Source organism: Molothrus aeneus, chromosome 3 (assembly GCF_037042795.1).
Source record: "Molothrus aeneus isolate 106 chromosome 3, BPBGC_Maene_1.0, whole genome shotgun sequence".
NCBI lineage: Eukaryota > Metazoa > Chordata > Aves > Passeriformes > Icteridae > Molothrus > Molothrus aeneus.
The window spans coordinates 58,987,396-59,010,678 of NC_089648.1; the positions used below are offsets into that span (position 1 = coordinate 58,987,396).

Here is a 23,283-nt window from a genome sequence, read left to right on the forward strand (position 1 = left end):
TGGCATCTGTGATCAAACTGCCTTCTTGAAGCTAAGCATTAACATTAAGGAATAACAAACCTCTGAGCAGAAAAAAAAAAAAGACATCCTAGTTTATAAGGCCTAATGTATCTAAAACCCTATCCATTCCTAATGACAACTTTGGAAAAACAATCTTCTCAGATGACAGAAATGCACGCCTGACATGCTCACAAAGTGAGTACATGCTCCTTTGAACCTCATCAGAACCTTCAGGTCTTCTCACTCGCTGCTGAGTTAAATCACCTTCATAAATTGGCTATATCAGGAGGAAGAGCATCAATAGCTAAATGTGATGAAACAAGATGCAAGGAGTTTTAAGGGGTGGTTATCTCGAACTCCTGTTCTGCTTTGTTTTACTTACTAGCATCCTGGAGAACTAAAATAACATCCTTGCTTATAAATCTTGTCCAATCAGACCAAGAGAGAACAGTAAATCACAAAGCTTGTAAGTAATTTCAATTGGCAGGAACAAATTTGGAAAAAGACCTGGCTGACACTTGGCTGGTTTTCTCTTTACTTTCTCCTATTTCATGACCTGAAAACCAACCTAATCTTCCATACATTTGCATCTGACTTTAAACAATGTGGCACTGAAATGGGTTGTCCCAGGAGGCAGTGGAGTCACCATCCCTGGAAGAGTTTAAGAGGCATCTGGATCTGGTGCTGGTTGGCAAGGTTTAGAGGCTAGAGGGATAGTGCTAGGTTGGAGGGTTAGACCTAATATTTTAAAGAGCTCTTCTAACCCTGATGATTCTATGATTCCATACACTTCTTCCTACTAATTTATATGTATTTCTACCAAGCTTTCTTGTCTCACCTCATCTTTAAACACCTTGCCATGTTCTTCACATCCTGGTAAACTTCGTATAAATTCAGAGACCTGCCACCAAAGCATACAACAAAAGATTTAGTTAGACTCACGTTTTCTCAAAATAGTCTTTAAGGATGACAATCATTAAAGTCTTTTATCTATTGTTTTTACAGTCTCATATTAGGTGTTCCACCTTGTTCTGGAAGTGCAGAGAGTCATGCTTCTTTTGTTCTCTGATTAAATGAGATCCAACTGCCTCAGGTGCAGAGAACAGTCACAGGTACTTGTGAAAGTAAAGCAATTACAAGATTGTGTCTGTCCAAGCATTGCTACATGCCCAAACAGAGGCTCTAATCTTAAAATCAGGTGCTATGGCCTGACCATATCCATACAGTTCCTCTCTGCACTATATTCTCACTCTCCAAAGTAGTGTGCCACATCCAAACTACGCACCAGGAATAGCTTCTTGCTTCATGCAGACCCCTACGCTGGGGTCCATTCCTCCAGAATGTTTGTGTGGGGACTAGATGTTGGTAGTGGAGACCATGAGCACTTGATATGCTGGGCCATACATTTAGCACTTCTCTTTAAAACACCAGTGAATATGCTTTTATATATATATATATACACACACACATATTTATCTGCATCAATACACATATGAATTAATACTTCTGCTTCTGGGGCTGGATGGCAGCGGGATGAGCATTTTGGGGATCACATGTTAGATTTGGCTGAGTCTAATCCTCTGAGGAGTCATGTATTATTCTTAATCTATGGGGATAATCTAAAGCTCTGAATCAGCCTTCAAGGACGGTGGTAATAAGATAGAAGACATAGGGGGAACGTACCTCATCTGTACTCCACTTAGAAACTTTGCTGGCTGGGATCCCAGCTACACTTGGAAGGAGCTTGCTCTGCTGTTCCCAGCGCAAGGGTAGGCCAGGGATTTGCAACTTAGAAGACACAATAACTGGTTGGGAGAGAAGCCTCTGCGTGTTGGGTTCTTCAACATCTTCAGCAACAGGAAACAAGAAACAAGAATTAAATCCTCAGTCAATGATGAGATCAGTCACGGGAAAAGCACATTCATTTCTATTCATGGGCCTCCCTACACAAGCTGTACAGTTTTGCTTGAATAGTAAAATGCCATGAATGCCAAACCAGAATTGGAAGTGCCATGACTGTTCTTCCACTAGTATGACTATCATTATATTGGCTCTCTATAAATATAACTACTCCTACATGGAAGAAGTCTCTTTCAACACAACACAATTCCATGCCATCAGATCTGTTAGGATAACACACCACAGGTCAAACAATTTAAAATATTTTGGTACAATAAATCACACTCATATTTAATAGTAGTACAGCAATACAAGAATTAACTTAACTTTGGGGTTGAGCCGTTAGAAAATCAAAAGCAGCACTGTGCTGCTACAAAATTCCAAGTGAATCAGCTATACAGTCCCAGCCCACACAACATTTATGGCTCATCCACAACAAAACGTTTTTCAGTTCTTCTGAGGAAAAAACACAAAAGTCTGCAAATTCTCTGCTTACGCTTTAATTGAATGTTTTGTTTGGAAAATAATATTAAACTCCTCCGTGCTGCATTTTATCTCACTCATCCATAATGGAAGGGAATGATCTCCCATCCCAGTGTCCCCAAAGGTAATGCACTGATGGGAGGCTGCCTTCAGACACATGCTGCTGTTGTCTGGAGAAAAGCAGCAGCTGCAGATGTGCGCAGCAGGAAAGAGTGAAGAGTCATACCTTGAATGATGTCAAACTGCATATGACATCCCTGTTCATTTAGATCCATTGGCAATGCAAAAGCAACATGCCTGCTCTCTGAACTCAGGCCCAAGTACTTCCCAATTGCCAACTCTGATTGTGGAAAACCTCTGAGATTCACTTCTTAAGGAACAGCCAACAATGTACACTCTTAATGCCTAATATTCCTTAATGACATGGTTCATGCAGTTACTCACAAATCCCTATGCTATTTTTGTTTGGATTGTTAATTTCTGTTGCAGTTCCATTCTACTTTCACTTTTGAGAAGCTGCTATTAACCACAATGTTCTAGTTTTCACACATTTGCACCCAACAAATTCCCATTATGGATTTTTGCCAGCACAGTGAGTGGGGCTGGTGTATAATACACCTAACATAGGATGTTATCACATTTGCTTGTTTTGTTCTGCTCCTCGAGCCTAGTTTTTTGTTACTTTCAAGATCTATCCTCATTTCATATTAATGCCTATTATCCTGAAGTTGACTCTTAAGCCATTTATTCAGCACTGTCAGCCCACCCATTCATTTCTTTTAAAATAGACTCCTTAATATTTTATTACCATTATACTCTCATTCTTCAAAGAGAGTTCCCTAAATGTCTTTTTACACTTCACTGTTGTTTTACAAATGCTCCTTAGAGCCTCTAATACTAATAAAAATCTCAGTGAGAAAGGAATGTAAAAGGCAGAAACTATGCTGAACGTAAAGCATATTTTACAGAACAGTATCTTTCTAACTGTTCCTCAAATCCCCTCCCTATCCTTACCCTCTCATCTTTTCCTTCTAGGCAAGGTCTCTCAAGAGTTGGAAATGTTAAGTGTTCAGCTATTTTTTCCCTTCATTCACAAAATATGCAATATATTGATAGTGCCACATAAATAATAAATAGCAGACTATTATGCTGTGTGAAGAAAATACCACACAAATCACACCCTGTATTCACATATATAAATATATGCATACATACAACAGCACATAGGTACAGGCATAGTGAACAGCATTCTCAGTCTGTGTAGTATCTGCCTCACAGGTAAGGCAAAGAGCACCAGTGGACCATGTAAAGTACAGTTTACTCAACTAGATTGAAAAAATTAAAAATAAAAGTCCCTAGCCCTGTGGCAGATAAAACCACAACAGCAAAAAAGAGGAAATTTAGATTTAGTGTGAGTAACCTTGTAACAGGAAGCCCAGAACACACCACTTTGTCTACAATCTATATCTCTTATACCAGACAATTAAAAGTTTTCCCTATCCTCTGGAGTAGGGAATGCTCTGGAGTATTTCTCACTCTGCATGCTCTGCTTCCCATAGAGAGGCAGTCTGTCTTTCTGGGCCATAGAAAATATAAGATATATTCCAAGTTATGTCTCAACTGGGACATTTAGAAGATTAACTTGAGGTGAACCAGAGATCAGCCAGTTTCATCACAGAACCACAAACAGCTTCTTCAAGCACTGAAGTGAAGAAACAAAATCTGCTTGCCAGCTCCACAAGACAGCAGCCAGATGCACAAAGTTCACACTTTTAAATCCTAACCATGTCTTTTCTGATGACATTTTGCTTCAGCATCAGCCCACCTGCCTTTACGTTTTTCTTACTTTACACCACCTTGTTATCCTTCTCTCTGAGCGTTCATTTCTATCTTCCTAATGAGTTACCATAGAACAAAATATAAACTTATATTTCATAGAAGGTAAGTGGCAAATACTTCCTGGCATTAATGAGAGACCATTAACACTGCTCACTGCCTCCTGCATGGGTCTAGATATATAAGCTTTTTAAGCACAAGATTTATGCCCATAAAAAAGTTAGTATGAAGAGGAAGTGATTTCAGTGGAGTTCTTTAGCTCCAAATAATCTTTCTCCAAACAAAGGGAAGACAGCAGTACACATTTTATAAAGTTATCAAGTAGGGAACTGGTCAAGTGAGTATGGCAAAAGTAGGCTGAAGAATAACAAGGTAAATGACATGCCAAAAAACCCAGGGCAAAAAGCACAGGTACCAACAGCGACAGTTCGTAAATGCACAATTATTTTATCTTGAGATTTCCATGACCATGATAGCAAGAACTTAATGATCCATTTTCCTCTTACAGCTTAAATGTGCCATCCTACTTAAACACATAATAACATAACATTATTATGTGTTTAAAAAGGACAAATTTTTCCAGACAATAATGTAAGAAAATGTTCTGTTTTCCTAAATCTAACTATGCAAAAACCTAGCGAGCAGAGGTTGTTGGTGTCAATTTTGTCAAACTCAAAATGTGTCACAAAATCAGTCCAGTTTTCTTAGAATTAAAAGAACAATACTAGACCATTTAAAATGCTCCCAACTATTTGAATTTTTTTGTGTCAAACAATGCAAAAGTTAACATCAAAGCTGCATATTTCCTTCCCGCTGAAACAAAATAGCTAAGATTACTAAAAAGTCTCTTCTATTTGCTTTAGAGATTTGCTTCTTTTAATGCTTCATTTTCTCTAGAATACTGAACTACATGTTTCAAAACACTAATACAGTTTTTTTCACAGCTCCTACAATAGATGCAATCTCTCAAATTTTACACTCACCAGAGTGCCTCAGATCTGTCTGAAAAGTACTGGCAGATAAATAATGTCTTAAGATAAAAAAATACAAGAGGTAAATATTTAAAAATAAACCACTGCCTCAATTTTATCTTTATGTAAGCTCTACCAGTCTCAAAGAATTTCCTGCATTTTACAGAGATGAGCTCACTTAAAAGGCAAGACATGTAGCTCTTGAAGAAAGAGTTACTCAAGCCAATTACTAAATTTTGATGAAAGCTTTCAAACTGTTGTTGTACAAAAAATTGCTGAAGAAAATAATCTAAAAATACAAGGAATTAAGATTAGGAAGTTAAGATACATAACTTGCATTGACCTTGTATCAGTTAATAAAATTATTGCAGCAAAGCTGCACTGCAACAATGCACTGATTCAGTCTAATAACAAACCTGGTACTAAGATTTACACATGAAAAAATTAGCAAATATAAGACTCTGATATTCTGGATTTGTGCTGTATTCTTTCTAAACAATGAGGATAAAAATTATTAATGAACAGCTACTTCCATCTGTCCAGCCAAGAGTTTTGCTATAGCTGTACATACAGACACTCAGCATCACTGAACAGAAGAAAAGTCCACATTGGAAGAAATCTTTGGAGACTATATGAGAACTTTCCTGTCTCACCAATGAGGAGCCACAATCTGGCCATCACCCTCAACAAGACTGAGGCTGGGTTAAATAAGACACCTTAATTTTGCATTGTATCTGTAATGTGTAAGTACTTTAACTTTCAATACATTTTCAAGGCAAAAAGTGAATCGTATATCTTTACAATTCAGACTGATTTAATAAACTATTTTGAAAAGTCAGTAGAAAAACATCATTGAAATGAGATTTTTTTATATTGCTATTCATTTTGCACTCATCCTTACAACTGTGATAAAGTTCTTGGAAAAACCTTTGATGGTTACAAGATAATCTCCTGAACAGGTAGGGGGAAGGGTTGCTGAATTTTGCCCTTTAAGGAACATCCCTTTGGAAGTTCCTTCCAAATTTGCCCCAAACCAGGACATAATGCTGAAAGTGTTTCTGTCAAGACATTTTTGGACACAGACAGTGAATGTGGAAAATAATTTGCAATACAGTTTCATGAGAATTTCAAGGGACATCACACTTCTTCACTTTTACAGATTTTAATTTGAAACAAATTAAGAACTGCCAATTTACCTTTGATTTCGTTTGAAATGAGCAGCTTATTTTCTGTCTCCTCATCTTCACACTCTTTGTGCTTTATGGCATCCTTTGTTTGTAGTACTCCACTGAGGAAAAGAAGATGTTCAATTTTTATTAGTACATCATAAAAATCACTAAGCATGATAAAATCTCTTGCTAGCAATACTATTGACACACCAGGATTCCCACACAAAGGATGCTGCATCATTATAAAATAAAGAAAGGAAGAGGATTCTACTTCTGACTTACACAGAATAGCATGACTACTGACATGAATTTTGCAAAGAAGGCTCAAAAATAGTGTAAACTAATATTATGTAAACCATACCAACACACTTGACTTAATAACTGAAACTGGAAAATACACAAATGGAGGTAGTGGATGTGTCCACATCATAAGGTGGGAAGAGTGAAACCCACATATAGAGCCGTGTGTCCTACAAAGCCTGGCTGGTTATGCAGCCCATTTTCAGGAGCTGTCTGAAATAACACTTACTCCTTTTCCTCTGCCCAACATTCATCTCTACATGGCATCAACTCCTTGTCAGTACAGTTACTGACACCCTGTTGTGCAGCTGCTAATGATCCCAAAAATATCACCAAAAACATTTATATTCCTTTGCATCTGCTTTTGCATTACTTCTTATCCAGCTGCTCCCTAAGCTTGCCAGCCCAATAATTTGCAGAGAGGAATGTCTTCCCCCTGTCAAGAAAAATCAGGCAAGAGATGTGGAAATAAGAGAATTTTTCAAGGTGGGGATGTATGGGGTGTGTACATTCCCCTCTTAAAGTCAGCCTTGGGAAGTTCCTTTTCAAACTCTGCCTTCAGAAGGCATTTCCAGATGTACCTCCTGGTACTTCCTGGTTTCTTACAAATGTGAAGTGATAGGAATTTGATGACATTATGTGTCTACTCGCTTCTGCTTTTTAAGAATTTCAGAACACTTTGGTCGATTCTTAATAAACCATCACAGATACTCAGAGCACTCAGAGATACCAAGTACATAATGAGCATTTTCTAAAAATAGACACCAAACAGAATGATTCTTAGAGCCAAGACTACAAGAAATCCCACTACTATATGAACCGATGCTTTACTATCTACCACAGAAGGAGTCCAGAAGAACACCTTAACAAATGTCAAAATCACAAAGGAAAAGCAGATGCACACCTAACACTTTGTTAGGCATCAAGATTAGCTAACCTCAAAACACAAATCCATAGAAGAAACAGACCTATTTAATTCCACTGATTACATTTGTACTGTTGAATACCATTGATATATTATGTACAAGAAAACATTTGTGACTAAATCAAGTAGGAGGTTCAGGTTCACTGACTTCAACAGAAATATAATTATCACACTAGTAATGCAAATGAACACTGCAGATCAGGAAATCCAGCCTTTTTAGTATGACAGGACACAAATAATAATAGTATGACAACTAATACCAGTGGAATGCATAGAGCAGGCACAACTTCTTGTGCCACAAAGGACTTCTCTACAGTATCTTCCTCAGAAAAATTTATTCACTTAAAACTTATTTTCCAAACTCCACAAACACAGAAAATTTTCTAATTCAGCTAAGGAAGAGATATCACCTAATCCTGTGAGGAAACAAGCACCTCCCTATTTTCTCAAGGGCAATTTTCATAGCAGCATACATACAGAAATTTGACCTCATTAGTTAAATATGACCGTATCATGAATTGAAGGTTTTGGGTAAGAGGCTGGAAGACAAATAGATTTTTTTTAAGAGCCAGTTTAATTTCATTCCCAAGTCTGAATGTTCAGCTTCCTTCACTGTAAAGATCTCCAGAATAGAATTTTTATTACAGTGATACAGTGAAATTCTTTTGCTACTCTGAAGATACTTTAAAATTGGATATGCTGTAGACATGTAATTTTTATCATGACTTTTAATCTCAGGAACATTCCAGAGGGACACACTGCAATATTTACGTACATAATTATATTTTTGCAAACCAAAATTTTATAGTATACTTGTTTGATGCATAGAGAGACAAAAAAAAAAAAAGAGAGAGAGAGAGAGAAAAGAAAAAGAGTAAGGGGAACCAGAGATTAGCTGAGTACCACCTAGATTTAACACAACAAAATAAAACTCATGTTTGGGATCATTTGTGGTTGGTTCCTCAATGAAAGACTTCTATGAAACAAAATACTACCTTTGAATACAAAGGTATACACAATTGAACTGAAGTCAAACATAATTAAATCCACACTGTGAGCTCAGCAACTAAAGAGCACACAAGTGTGTGTATCTATGTCTTCAATTATGCATGTGTACTTTGAATACACATCTAAAAAGATCCACTGGGTATTGCAATAAGCAGATGTTCAATATTTTATAACCCCAGCAGTTCATATATACCTAATGTTGTGAACATTATTTTTCATGTCTTTTTCAAAGGGAGATTATTCAACTGAAAGTCCTCCATGACTTTGCTAGATACATAATGAATGAGGAAAGCTAGACGATAGAATGCAGCCAGTCATCAGTGTATTCAAACAGTTGAAATACAAGCTGCAAAGTCTCTGGGTAATTCAAAGCTGGCACAACACTTATTCTCTTAATAAAACTGACTCAACACAGTGAACAGATAGCACAAGTATTGGTTATCTTAAGTCTTCTAAAGGTAACACCCTCCAAAAAAAAACCTTTTTTTCTTCAATTAATTTTAAGACGTAGTCTGTAAAGCCAAAGTATATTTCTAAAAAAAATTTGAATTTACTGTAAGTATGATAAAAATTATGAATTACATCTATTTTTTAACACAGGTTATTTCAAAATTACACTTGAAGCCATCTTCTTTTCTGCACTGTTTAAATTCACTAGAGTATGACTAGTGAATGCTGTTTATTATCCTGAGTTGGAAGGGACCCAATAAAGATCACCAAAGTTCAGCTCTTAACAAAACAGTTCCATTTCAATCATCAGCTTTACTGTGGGCTGGTTTATTTACCATAAAATACCAACTCTCCTGTCTCTGTCTCTCAAGACACTATTATTGCTAACACAGTTCATATATTATGAACACAAAATAATGTAGCTCATATAAATATATAACAAATGACACATCTTCTTCAGGATGCCATCTATTTCTGTTTGAAAATAGTCAATAAAATAATGTAGTGATACTGTAACTAATTAAAAATGTAGGGAATCCTATTGCCTCACATATCCCCTTGAAAACACTGAATTGTGTATTTTTAGCTTCAAATATAGTTTCCAAACTTGCACTGGAGAATAATATTTATGGTATAAAAAAGTTCTCATGTCATTTTCTGTCAAAAATACATGCCAGATACTGAAGTTAAAGAATCACTTTTAATTTTTCCATGTTTGTGCATATTTGTATATATAAAATAATTTGGACACAAACCTAGGAAGAAGAATCTCAATTGCCAATAATTGTATTGTATTTTTCCTCTCCTCTGACATGTATTTCTTATTTCTTATATACCTTGTGATACTCCCTTCCCCTCTATTTCTAAGATAAAGAGAGCTGAAGAGCTTCCATCTCCTTCCCCACTGCTTCTAAGAATTCCACAGACAAATCACTGGACTGCTTTGCCTGGTAAGTTGCATTTTGAACTGACTCCAAACACTCAATACTTTGAAAGGAAGTGAGAGTTACCCAGGTGCCTTCTTTTCTTTCACATTGCATAACAGGGGTTTCTTGCAAGGAGATTTATTTTCTGCATCTTCCAGCTTGGTTGTTTCTGGTACAGTTTTCCCTGATGGTCGATTGTGAGGTGAAGACTTCATACCTACATGACCAGGGCTGGGGCATTTTCTGTCACTGTTTAAAACAAATTAACAAAATCTTTAGAAGTGGAAGCAGCAAAGCTGTTGTTTAATTTATTTTCTCCGTGCAGAAAAAGTGAACTGAAAACATCCAAGGTAGTTTTTTGGTTAAGAAATACAGAGAACTTTTTTTACTTGCCACTAAAAAAACTGTATACATGGCATTTTCAGAAATCAAAATAAAGAACTCTCTTCTCCATTAAGTCAATAGTAAAATGATTAGACAATTAAACAGGAACAGAATTTGTCTAATATTACTTCTGATAACAAGCTATCCACTTCAAATATTTGTTACACAAGAACACTTTGAGCTATTATTTTCCTCCTATACCTTCTCTCCTATAACATATCACTGTGCAGCCTTTAAAGTGTTCTATGCAGCCTCTTAATTGGCAATGAAAAAAGTAGCACTTGACACAGTCCCTGCTGCTGAGGACTTTGCTCAGAGTGTCAGTGGATTCACTGTAATGTTAAGCAGGCTACCTGCCAGGGAGTAATTAAGTCACTTCAGATTTCTAAAACCCTACTTTTATAACAATCTAATCAGGCAGAACTCTTAGACAGCAGAACATTTTGGGTTTTAAAGCATGAAGCTGAAACTGTCTTTGAGAAGGCAATTTAAAATACCATCAATTGAAAATATGTGGTCATTACAGTGGGAACTGGAAATCTTCACATTTTCACATTTCACATCATCCACCCTTTTACATTTACATTAATGTAATCCTTGAAAAGAAGGGAAAGCCTCCTTTCCTTTCCTTTCCTTTCCTTTCCTTTCCTTTCCTTTCCTTTCCTTTCCTTTCCTTTCCTTTCCTTTCCTTTCCTTTCCTTTCCTTTCCTTTCCTTTCCTTTCCTTTCCTTTCCTTTCCTTTCCTTTCCTTTCCTTTCCTTTCCTTTCCTTTCCTTTCCTTTCCTTTCCTTTCCTTTCCTTTCCTTCTTAAATTCTCTATTTTTCCCTATAGCCCAAAACAAGCACAGGAATCAATATCCACAATTTCTGAGATAAAATAATCATCTGAAAATAATCATCTTGGTATCACACTCCTTTGTTTTTTCCCAGTGCTGCTATTTAAAAGCTTCAGCTACAGACTTCAGCATTTTTCTTGCAAAACTCAGTTCCAGTAATTTGATTCCCCACTCCCACTGTAAAGACATAATAGTGGCTGTTCTCCAAAGAGCTACATTAATTTACAGTCACATCAATAACACCACTACAGCAAACAAAAGGAACAAAAAGAAATAATTTTCTAAAGGGAAACCGACCGGTCAGCATTCAATTTTAAATTCCAATTAACCACTTAGTAGTCTAGATAGTTACACTGAAGATGAAACCAAACTCTTGTTAAACCATAGACAGTAAAATCAGTATCACTCTTTGACAGCTCCATGACCTTTTTGATAAGCACTGAAAAAACCATTTTTCTTCCCTGTAAATGAAAATGTAGATAAATAGGTAGGCCTTTCTGAAATCCTTCAGTCATTGCACAGTTATAAATCACATTGGAGAACACAGAAATAAAATACTGCTGTTAGTCATGGACATTGCTTCAATCATAATTACTTGATTACAGGAGAGGTGGATCTTTCATTTGTTTCCACTTTTCTGTTTCTGGGGATGGGACTGGCTGCAGGCATCTCCCCACTCAATCGGTCAGGTAAGAGGCTTTCTTTGTTCAAGTTCATCTCTGAATATGGACAGCTGACTGCACTAGAAGTTGAAGAACAACAGTTACTCCTTATTCTCAGACACTTTACTGATTTCAAACAAAATGACATTGGTTTTTCCTGGAAGTAGATGCAGTAACTTAGAAGATTTTAAAAAATGCAGTAAGTAGTTGTACTTTAAAATGGTAATAAATCCATCGAGTGAAACCCTCAATTTCACATTTCCTATTGACAGCAACTTGTGTCACATAAATTGTATTAATTTCTATTACAACGTTCATTGTGGAAAATTGCTCGATAAATGTTTAGCCCACTCCCATAATTTTAATGGTATTTATACAATACAACACAGAATGCCTTTGACTATACCCATGTCTCTCCAAATAAATCATATTACCGTGGTTATTTATTTATGTGAAGGAGGATATTTCTATTATGTAATGTCTACACAGAAGCTGCATTTCAAGGACAAAACATGAGGACTGGAGCACACCCCCTTACTGCAGTGAGTGCCCCATCTTTGCAAATGCCATTTTGTGATACTCCATTAAGAGACTGATATTTTTTACAGTCTTTCTTAACATTCACTGCACTCCTGCTGGGGAAATAATTTGACAATGAACATTGACACAATGACTTTTAAATACTGCTCTAAGAAATGTGAAAGTCATGCCAAAGTCAGAAAACCTGTGTTTGCACAAGAAGTAGGAAAGGAAAAAACAGCAACACAAACCAAAACACATGGGGCTGAACTAGAATTTTTCTTTAGTAGAATAGAATGCTCTGCAGTGTTCAACTGAGTTGTCAGCCAGACCACATACTCAACACACCAATGATAATATCCTATACTCTGAATAGTATATACATGTTACAACAGTGAATAGCATCACACTCAAGTTTTCAAAACTATGTAAGATACAGGACAGACTGTACTAAATACGATGCTCCATTTGTGGCTCATGATTACAGGAGAGGTGGATCTTTCATTTGCTTCCACTTTTCTGTTTCTGGGGATGGGACTGGCTGCAGGCATCTCCCCACTCAATTGGTCAGGTAAGAGGCTTTCTTTGTTCAAGTTCATCTCTGAATATGGACAGCTGACTGCTGTCATTATGACATTAACTATATTTTGAAATTATGCTTTCCTACTCACCTGTATTGTTACAATGACTTCCATAATTTTAAAAGGTAAAAACCCCATGTTCTACAATTTTGCTTATTTTCTTTTCAAGAAAGAAGTTACTGTAACTACACATCTTTCCATAAGTCACTGCAATGTTTCATTTGTTTCACTGATAGTTACATGTATGATTTCCAAAGAGAACTGTCGAATATAAAATACTCTACCTTGACAGCCACCTGCCACCTCCAAATTTCAAAAATTAATAGAAAAACAACAGGTTTCACAATAGTTTTCTTTCTAAAAAGCACAGCATTAAAAAAGAAAAAGGCCTTTTAATTTAAAATATGCTGTACACTCTCCTCTTCCCTTACTAACAAAGCTATGGGCTCAGAATGAGTATGTAACAGCTCCTATAATGGGGTTGGACCAATATTGGTAATCTAATTTTGATGTCACCAAGATAAACAAAAAGTTGGTGGAAATTTACATTTCTATTGGCGCTTGCACAAGAAGAGAAAATTCCTTAAAGCCAAGTCAGTGAGCCCTTGCTGGGGTTATCAAGACAGGATATCAACAGTATGTTTGGTTTCTTCAGCTGGCTCATTTGAAAACAAGACAGGATCAACTTTTTCCTTTTTTAATATTATATTATTATTTTAAAATCCTTGAGTAGCTATGCTGAACTTGAATTATGGAGGAAAAAAAAAGAATAGCTTCTGCTTTTCTAATGAGATGAGATCCCTGTTTAAGGCTACTCCAAGCAGATGTAACAGTCTGTACAGTGCTATAAAGGGACATGCAGCCATATCCCCAGGTGATCCAATGAAGCACAGAACAGTCATCTTTTTGCCTTCTGAGCAACTTTTGGTTTACACATCCAAATCAGATAAAGTCCAGCCACTCAACTGGCTATAAAACATTAAACTTGAAGTATGGGGTATGCTTTGTTAATGAAATTTTTTAGAGACATGAAACAAAATATACAAATAGAAATTAAGTTGGAATATTCACCTTTTATTTCTACTTTCTCTTAAGCAGAATAGGGCATTTTATTTTAAATCTATTTATATATGTCTACTTACATTTATTCTCAGCCTACTGGTTTTGTGTGTTTTAGGACTAGCCTCTGCCAGATGACTTATGCTGCTGCATCTATCACAATGATTCTCTTTCAAAAGAAATACAAGATAAAAGATACAGGCTTCTGCTCAGAAAAAGGTTTTAAGGCACCAATGCTAGTGTGATTTAAGTTCTTGCTGTGACAAACACATACCACTGTGATGAAATACAGTTTTCAGAAATTCATGAATATATTGGTTAATCTCAGTTCTGCCATTGCTACAGGGCAAAGCATGTAATTTTCTTTTGGCTTCCTAGGCTCACAGAGGTGTTTTGAGCAATGTTTCTGAGCAGTTAAAGGGCTGTCACAAGGAAACACTGAACACTACCAATGTGGTATTTAACTTCAGTTGTGTATTATTAAGCAAGGCTTACGCTCCCAATGAAATCTGACAATATAATTGTCAGACTCCAGCAGGTTTTCTGTTTACCAACACCACTAATAGGTTTTAAATTAAAAAAAAAAAAAACAAAAACAAACAAAAACCGAACAAAATACCCCAAGAAAAAGCCTAAATATTCAGTCCTTTATTATAACTTCTCTGCTTATATACTACCTTTTCCTTTAGTATTTTCTGGAAAAACTGAAATTGAATGACAGTTTCAGTCAACAATAGTTATAATATTAACAATGCTTTGGAACACTAGATTCAGATGACTTTTTCTCTGTAATTAATCATTCAAGTTGCTGTACAATTTTTAAAAAACACCTTGATAGTCCTTTGATGTTACTGTTACTTGAGGCAACAAAAGAACCCATGTGGTTTCCACTGTTAGCTAGGTTACAACAAAACACAGCATGAATGAACCTGTGTATGGCTTTGGATCAATCAGTAAATGCTCCTGAATCGCAATGCCTCCAGCCTTCAGCTCAATTTAACTTGTCTACTACAAAGAATGAAAAAAATTAATCTTGTTATTCCTACATAATAGAAGTATTCGATTTATATAGGACTGTAAGATTTTAACACAACTCATATCAAGGGCTCAGAAGTCTTGGTGTTTAGGTTGTTTAATATTAAATAAGGATTTTTAACTCTTCTGTCACCTTAAACCTGGATTTCTGCTCCAGCTTACATTTTGCTTTAGCACACCATTTTGAAAACAGCACAAGTTCAGAAGGTAGCTTCCATAATGATTAGATGTCCTTGGTTTTGGGGTACCAATGTCTGCCAGAGGCTCAGGATGAATGGCATGAAGCAAAAGCAGTAGGTACTCAATGTGAAGCCTCTGTTATTCTTCTGGCAGGGCGGTACAGCCCCCAGCACTGCCCCACAGCTTTGGAACCAGTCCAACATGAGGATCTCAATTATCATTGGAGCTGCCTCAGTAAACAAACATTCACATTAATGCCACCTGACACACACACACCCCCACACGAGAGTAATCAGCCATCTCCAAATGCTGAAGGATCAGCACAGCACAATAATTAGCTGTCTGCAGGGCACCACTGAAATGGCAGCAGACTGACTGGCAATATGTGTGTCCATGACACAGTTTTCCAAGGAAAGGGAGGCACTGTTTCCAGAGTCCTGCACATGCTAAGTAAAAACAGCATTAAAATAAGTTTCCGTTTTTTACTGAATCATGAAAGATGAAGAGAAAAAGGCAATGCAGCATTCTGATTACAGGCCTGGGATTTTCACTTCAACAGAGGTTTTGCATTACTAGCCCTTTCCAGAACTGTCTGATGGAACAGAAGTGTTGAGTAGCATACCCCACCTGTGTTTATTTGCAACTGCTCTTCTGTCACACTCAAGATCTATCTCTAGATGCAGTTACATACCTATCTCTTTTCTGTAAAGTTCAAGGGTAGGAGGATAAAACTGGGCTGCTGACAGGCATGGGCCTTAGTCTTCTCCAGACATTTGAAGATGCTCCTATCTCGTAGCAGTATGCAAATTTTCTAAAGCACAGAGTCCAGACGCAATACTCTACACCTAATATCAGAAGAGAACATAGGCCAGGATTCTCTTTTAAACTAAAGAAGAGTAAGGCAGCACTCTTGTTAGGCCTAAGAACTTGCATATGAAGTACTATTAAATCTAGATTATTAGTCTTTTTGAACACTTGGAATATTTTGCAAACCAGTATTAAGCCACAGACAGGTCTCCTGGTTCAGCTGTACTGGTTGGAAATGTCACCAACACCAGCTCCTCAGTGCCTTTCAGGTGCAAGTTACTGCTGAGCACTGCCAAGGGATGAAGCTCTATGAGAGGTGTATGAGAGCTCCAGACTGGATTAATGGATGGATCAGACTGTCTAGAGCAGCCTATGTCCAGGTGATCACATCAGCTGGTAGCAATATATGATTAGCAAGAAACCTTCAGAGAAAAGATCCTGACAGCATCTGAAGGATGTGGGTTTTGTTTATTTTTTTCCTGATGGATTTTGTTAAGGGATCTCTTTACTTCAGGCTTTAAGAAAACATTTTAACTAGTCTCATAACAATCAATACAACTATTCTCTTTCACAAATTACAGTGCATGTTTATCATCAAAGCATTCGTTTTTCAGGAGAAAACTGCTTCAACAGTCTAAAGGTGAATCAAGAAATCAAGAGTACTTTAGAATGGATTTGGCTGGTGCCAATGACCTTGAAACTGGCATCAAAAACCACTGAACAAAAAGATGTGACCTCCTGCTGACCTGAGGTTTCCATGTTTATGTAACATGTGTTCTTCTACAATACAGCCTCTACCACACCACTTCAGTTCACTTCAGCTTACACATAATGCACAGGAAGTTTGAAGTTTCAGGCAAAAATCTTTACTCATGAAGAATTGACCCAAAACTCTAATGAACTACTTACAACTGACCTCTTCACGCTCCTGCTTGACCTTGAGAATTACTGCATGCATTAAACATCAGGGTATACAACTCACAAGCATAAATATGCAGGTGATCTGCATAATGCTAACAATCTGTGTGTCAGGCTGTTTCAGCTGCGCCGCACATAACCCTAGATCAACTGGTGATAGATACCAAGTCCTTAATAACATCAACTTTTCCAAAAAGTAAATGCTTTAGCATTGCTATATAATTAATCACAGAGGCTTTCATCTGATTCCTAAGGAACAAGCTCTCAAAATTATTTCAGAACTACTTAGCATTTTAAATTATCATCTTTTCTGCACACAGGCATTTATGCGTTGCACCTCATCACAAAAAACAAGATAAGCATGGTTAAATACATTTCAAGGTTGCCAAGATAAAAGAGCCAAGGGAATGCTACCTCATGTGGAAAATTGTACAAATTTTAAAATCTCTTGGTTAATTCAGGAAAAAAGTGGTGGTACAATGTTAGAATTTTTCTGGAAACCTGGACCCTCAAGTCTGTAGGCTCCAGAGGAGAACAAATCTCATTATTTTCCACAGAAATACTCAGGAACAAAACTAGAGCATCATCACAGAGGACATATCAATAACTATTGAATAAGATACTTACTGGTAAATATATTTGCTATGAAACAGCAAACATCTGTCTTATGTTCAACAAAATCTCCTTGGCTGTATTTTTATACCCTAGAACTATCAGTTAATGTGCAAATAATTGGATTGCTTAGACTACAGTAAAAAAAGAAGCACAATGAAATGCCATGAGTTTGTTTCTTTTCTTAATATTTAGGATGAGTAAGTATAACGACTTTTAAATAGCATGGAAAAGGTAGCTATAAAAGCAAAGGCTACACAAAGTAAATAGACATATAGCTCTTACTCATCCCTTCCATCTAAAACATTAGAGTTTTTATTGCCAATGTTTATTTAGAGAGATCATAAATGAAAAACTTTTCAGACAAATTTACTTTCTTTTTTTTCTCATTTTAAGTTTCAACTTTGGGCTGAAAGCTATTTATGTCCACCTGATTCTAAGTAATTGAGATAGCACTTGATAAGGAATTGGAATTTACTGTCTCCCAGATTAGATGCAATGATAAATCACACAAAGCTCAAAACTACTAGAATGTGAAGTTAAATGGGTTTCAGATAAGCAGCCAGGAAGCTTTTTAGGCAAATCTAGTTTAGTTCACATTTGCAGTGGACTAACACTAGGAATGCAGAAGGTTACAATAGTGTTAAGGACTGACTTGACTGTTTAAGGAGTTATCCTACTTGTTGAGTGAAATAAAGGGAAAGTAGAAAAGGGAAGGTAGAAAAACTGGGAGAAAAAAAAAAAACCCAAACCAAAAACCAAAAGGAAAATAGCCCAGACAGAAAAAGACAATGGGAATAGGGTGAGAACAGTGTGAAAGACAGTGCTGTGGCATACTGTGTCATGGCAACCCCTTCCCAGTTCATACTGAAACAAGTTTTGTCACTGGAACAATCCTAGCTACGTCCCTTCCTGGGGATAAATCCCATCCTAGCATCAGGAGCTCTTCTGCTCCTAACAGCACAAACAATGCTTCTGCTGCAGACAGGGAAGAACTTGCAGCAGAAGATGCCTTTTGCATATCAAAATGTAGTAATACAGTGAGTTTTGCTAGCCAGGTATCTTTGATAGGGATTAGTCAGAACCTTAACACATGGTGATATGCCAGCAAAACCTTGTAGCATAATTTGAGTCAACAGGACATAATGATCTCATCAAAAACTTGAAAAGACTGCAGAGCTCACTCTTGGATCAAGGTAGTTTGGAAAGATACTTTAAAAGATGTATAGATAAATAACCAAAGAGCAGTTCTCTAACCATATCTGAGAGCAGAAAGAACAAAGAGATATGACATTTGAGAATTCTACGACTGTGTAATGGAAAAATGACAACTTTTGGTAGCTCTAATTTGTGAAAAGGTAACAGGATGATATTTATGGAGCTTCATTCTCAACTTAACATACCATATTACTCGTGCATCCCTTACTGAAACAGTCTGGATTCACCCCACACTAAGTATTTTAAAAATAATAAAATTTCAACTTGAGAAATGTTTTCCATTTACTCGGTCATTGCCTCTCTGTCCCTTTCATTCCATTCTCTGGTGCTAATATCAACTACTGTCTAGGATGGGATGTCCATATTTCTGAATTTTACTTCAGAAGGTGTCCAACAAAGCATCTTTAGAAACACTAAATAGAAGCAGCAAGTTGTCATTCGGGAATACGTCAATCGGAATTCCTCTCCTAGCACTGCTCCAAGCCAACAAGCAAATCCTTACCCTTACTAACCAAGCAGAACAAGAACACCCAAGCCATAATAAAATCAGTGGCCTCATATTTCAAAAGGTTCAAAAGTTATTGCTTTATACATATCTGTCTGTAATATTTTGCAAACTGGACAGCAAGCTGAGGAATCCTCAAAGGAACAAAATAGAGAGTAACTGAATCTACCAATTGTGACAAAAAGTAATGTACAGCAAATCTTAGCACACCCTGGTGAAATGAAGTTACAGATTGCTAATGTTTATTTCAGCATGCTCACCATGGCAACTGAAATAACTGCATATTTTGGTTTACAAGATTTCCTATTTTTTTTCCAGCTTGGATCTGTTTTCTTATGAGCAACAATTTAAAAGAACCATCTGCACACATCCCTCAATTGAAAGAATAAAATCAGTTTCACAGAACATACCTATGATGGCCGATATGTCTTGCTCTTTTAATGTGTCCAACTCCCTTACATCCTGCTGTGGGACACCCTCCATGCTCTAAAGCTTCCACCAGTTCCAAGGGACCTGCATGCCAGGTGAAATTACAAATGAGACTTAAGAAAATTATCTAATATTTAAAAGCTATATAAATATGCACAAATACCAGTGCATTGTAGCAAGCATGAGGAAATAAGTAAACAGAAATACTTTAATAATACATTCTGTAAAAGCATGATGGAGATTTAAACAACCTAATCCACTGGAGAAATAATTTTATTCCATGTGAGTAAATCTCTACAACAGAACTACATTTATATAAAGAACACAAATCTTGGAGGAATTGCATGACATTGAATTTCTCTTCTATCTACATTGGAACCTGGATGTTTTTCAAGAGCACAGAAAAAGTAAGCTACCCTATCCCTGTTGCTGAAGACAGGGACATGTTTGCAATGTGTACTGTTCTTACACATTTTGAAACTGAAGTTTTCCAGTAAAAAAGATGTAAAAACGAAGGCTGAAAATACTACTAAAAAGAACAAGCCATCAGATTTTTTTTTACTTTTCCCCTTCTCTGAATTTATGTGTCTACCTGATTTTCATCAACCTGTACAATGATGCCTGCAGAGACATCAAAGGATGTCAAAAGGAGCTTTGAGGCCCAAGCAAACATAGTACATAACGCACGGTTTCACAGCAAGTGAGAGACAGCCGTGCTCCAGTACATGACACTGGCAGCACCTGCTGAGCCTCTGCAGGAATGCACTGGCCCCCTCTAGCACCAGTTCCTCTTGAACAGCACATGAACTTGTATCTCCCCCTACAGATAACAATACAGACACGAAAAGGTCCATTTAAATATTTTTCCAGATGAAAGATTCTTCTTCACAGATGGATTATGAAGGACAGAGAATTATTATGTATAATTAGAGTAGTCTAAAAGCCTTTTTTACCAAATGTTCCAGCTATGCAAAAATTACAGAACTATCACTACACTGAAGTCCAAAGACTTGTATAGCCTTTAATGACTGTAATTGGTGAGAGAACAGGGAATTTTACCTTCTCTACCTTTATACAGAAATCATGCTTATAATGTAGCAAGTGGACTCAGAGGAGGAGTTATCTGAATAGAGATGTTTCTGTAAAGAGGAGTCTTGCTTCACTGATGTTCTGATTTTGAAAAAATTAACTCCCTATAACTATTCTCTCTTCACTTAAAAAATTTGAACTCTCTAAAAATGTAATTTAAAAGAGCTACAACTGATTGTCCATGTTTACAGGAGAAGCTGCTGTTCACATCACTGTGAAACAATGTTAAAATCATCACCAATACTTGGCTCTTAATTCCCTAACTGATATCAGAAAGGTCATAATCCTTCATGATGACTTCATTACATCTGAAAACAATATGAATACATGAATACTGGGAACTGCTCTAGACTAATATTGCTAACATTGCACAGCACTCCCACAAAGCTTCTAATGTGAAAGGCAGGGATCTAGATGTCCTCATTGAAAGTCCTATCATACAGACTGAGGCATAAACTGTCTTGCAAAATATTTTCTTCCCTCCTTATGAAACTCTTGCAGAAGTCTGGAAATGCCTTTTAACTTACATGGAAGTAATATTAACATTTTTAAAATATTCTACATAGTAATAAAACAAAGTCATATTGTTGGATTAATATTTTATTCAGTAATCATTCTATTTTATAAGTATTTGAGTAGATTATTACTTTTTTCCTATTTAATGGATGGTCAACTTCCTCTCCTGTCATATCATCCATTTTAATTTTTGTAGCTTAACAGAAATTTACTTCTACCAGTTACATCCTAAAAGGGATGAGCAGTGCCTCCTAAGCCACCACCTAGAGGAGATGACATGCTGGGCACTTGTACCTCGTTTCTTTTAATGTCTCAAAAAAACCTAATTTATATATTTTATACTCCCACCTAGGTTAAGTTTTTTATTTATATATCAATCTTACATAATAGAAACGTTGTAACCTTATTCAGCTCTTCTGCCTTATGATACAATTTTTATATATGTGGCCACAGCCTACTTTTCCCACTGGGCTGCTCATCCAGCACACAGGACAGCATATCTCAGATTAAGAAGCAGATATGCAGCATTCTGCCTTCTCCTCATTATTCACTTTGTGCTTTGGCACTTATGGCACTCTATTCAGATTCTGAAGGCAGAATGATTAACTTCCTAACAGGCAATCATCACTGTACTGCTGGAGTGCTCAGAAAACTAATGAATATACTCTGATCACACCCTGGATAGGAGTAATTTCTTCTTGGCATTCATTGACTTGAGGTATTGTGATTTTCAGGTAACACATTCACACTTATCTCAGTTATTTTACATAATGTGACTTATCTCAGTCATTTTACATTAATTTTTTTTCTGAGTACTTTGGCATTGCTCAGCATTTTTTATTTTCCAAGCACAGCTGTTTCTGACCTTCTAACAGCTGTGAATACTCAGCACTTGTGCAAACCACACCTCAGAGTCACTACATAAACCAATCTCAGAGAAGAGCACTCACTTAAAAACTCATCTGTTCAAAGTTTGGCTAAAGTGATTTCACTGCCATTATCCAGAAACACGGTGGACTAGGCAGGGATATATCCACCAAAAGGTTTCTTATCCCTGAAACCTCTCCCACTTCTTCAACAAGTAAAGCAAAATCCCCAGAGAGGACAAGCTGGTAAATCCAGTGTTATTACTGGTACCGTGCTTCTGTTAGATTTATTTTCAAAGTGGGCACCATTAATCCCTCTTTGCTCAGCTGAAGAAGAAAAGGAAGTTTGTTGTTTCTGAGGATTTGCCACAGCGTTTGAAAGCAGTGCCTTCTCAGTGCACTCTGGGCTCCTTTGAGCCAAAAAGCATAGTAACCATCAAGAGAGATGTGAACAAAGGATCTTAAGAGTGATACCCTGCACCCCTACTGAGTGCCACAGCAGTTTCAGTGCTGGCTTTGAGAGGGCCAGGATTTTACACAACAGATCTTTTACATCACTTCTGGTTTTGACTGTGGTTCTTGTATTTCCATTGCAGTAAGGGCCAATAAAACCATCTACTAAAAAGTGATTAATTACTGACTGTTGATTTTGCACTAAATGTCACATTTGCAATTATTTTGCATATCCTAGTGGCTTCTCTTCTTTGAATGGCACTGGCAGGGGCAAAAGATAGCACAGCACACATGCCTTTTACCATCATTACATTAGAGTGTGGTTTCCCTTACTAAGTGGGGGCTGAAGAGGGTGTCCAGTTTTCATACACCAGCCTGCAGGATGGATATCAGGGCTGTCAACATCAGTCCAATAATCATAAATACTATCCCAGCCATCAAAATGAACCTAAAATACAAAAAGGAGTACAGTGCATTTTAGATCAGGAAAATTCTCCATAAAATCAGTTTACCTGAGTAATCTCTAGAAATGACACGTCCAGTAGAGAAGTCACTTTCAGAGAACTATTTAAGTTACACAGAAAATACATGTACATTACATTCTGGACTCAGGCATACTCTCACTAAAGTAAACAATAAACAACCAT

General features: G+C 36.8%; 1 protein-coding gene across 4 annotated transcripts in view; it reads right to left on the reverse strand.

Moving 5' to 3' along the window:
- Nucleotides 1–23,283, reverse strand: part of L3MBTL3 (L3MBTL histone methyl-lysine binding protein 3) — a 78,512-nt gene that overhangs the window by 3,516 nt on the left and 51,713 nt on the right. For all 4 annotated transcript variants that reach the window (XM_066547027.1, XM_066547028.1, XM_066547029.1 and 1 more), the window contains exons 15-21: nt 22,970–23,084; nt 19,694–19,796; nt 11,783–11,929; nt 10,052–10,216; nt 6,386–6,477; nt 1,684–1,847; nt 839–901 (exon numbers count right to left, since the gene is read on the reverse strand). In XM_066547027.1, coding sequence (XP_066403124.1) covers nt 839–901; nt 1,684–1,847; nt 6,386–6,477; nt 10,052–10,216; nt 11,783–11,929; nt 19,694–19,796; nt 22,970–23,084 — 849 coding nt within the window. The remainder of the gene's footprint in view (nt 1–838; nt 902–1,683; nt 1,848–6,385; nt 6,478–10,051; nt 10,217–11,782; nt 11,930–19,693; nt 19,797–22,969; nt 23,085–23,283) is intronic.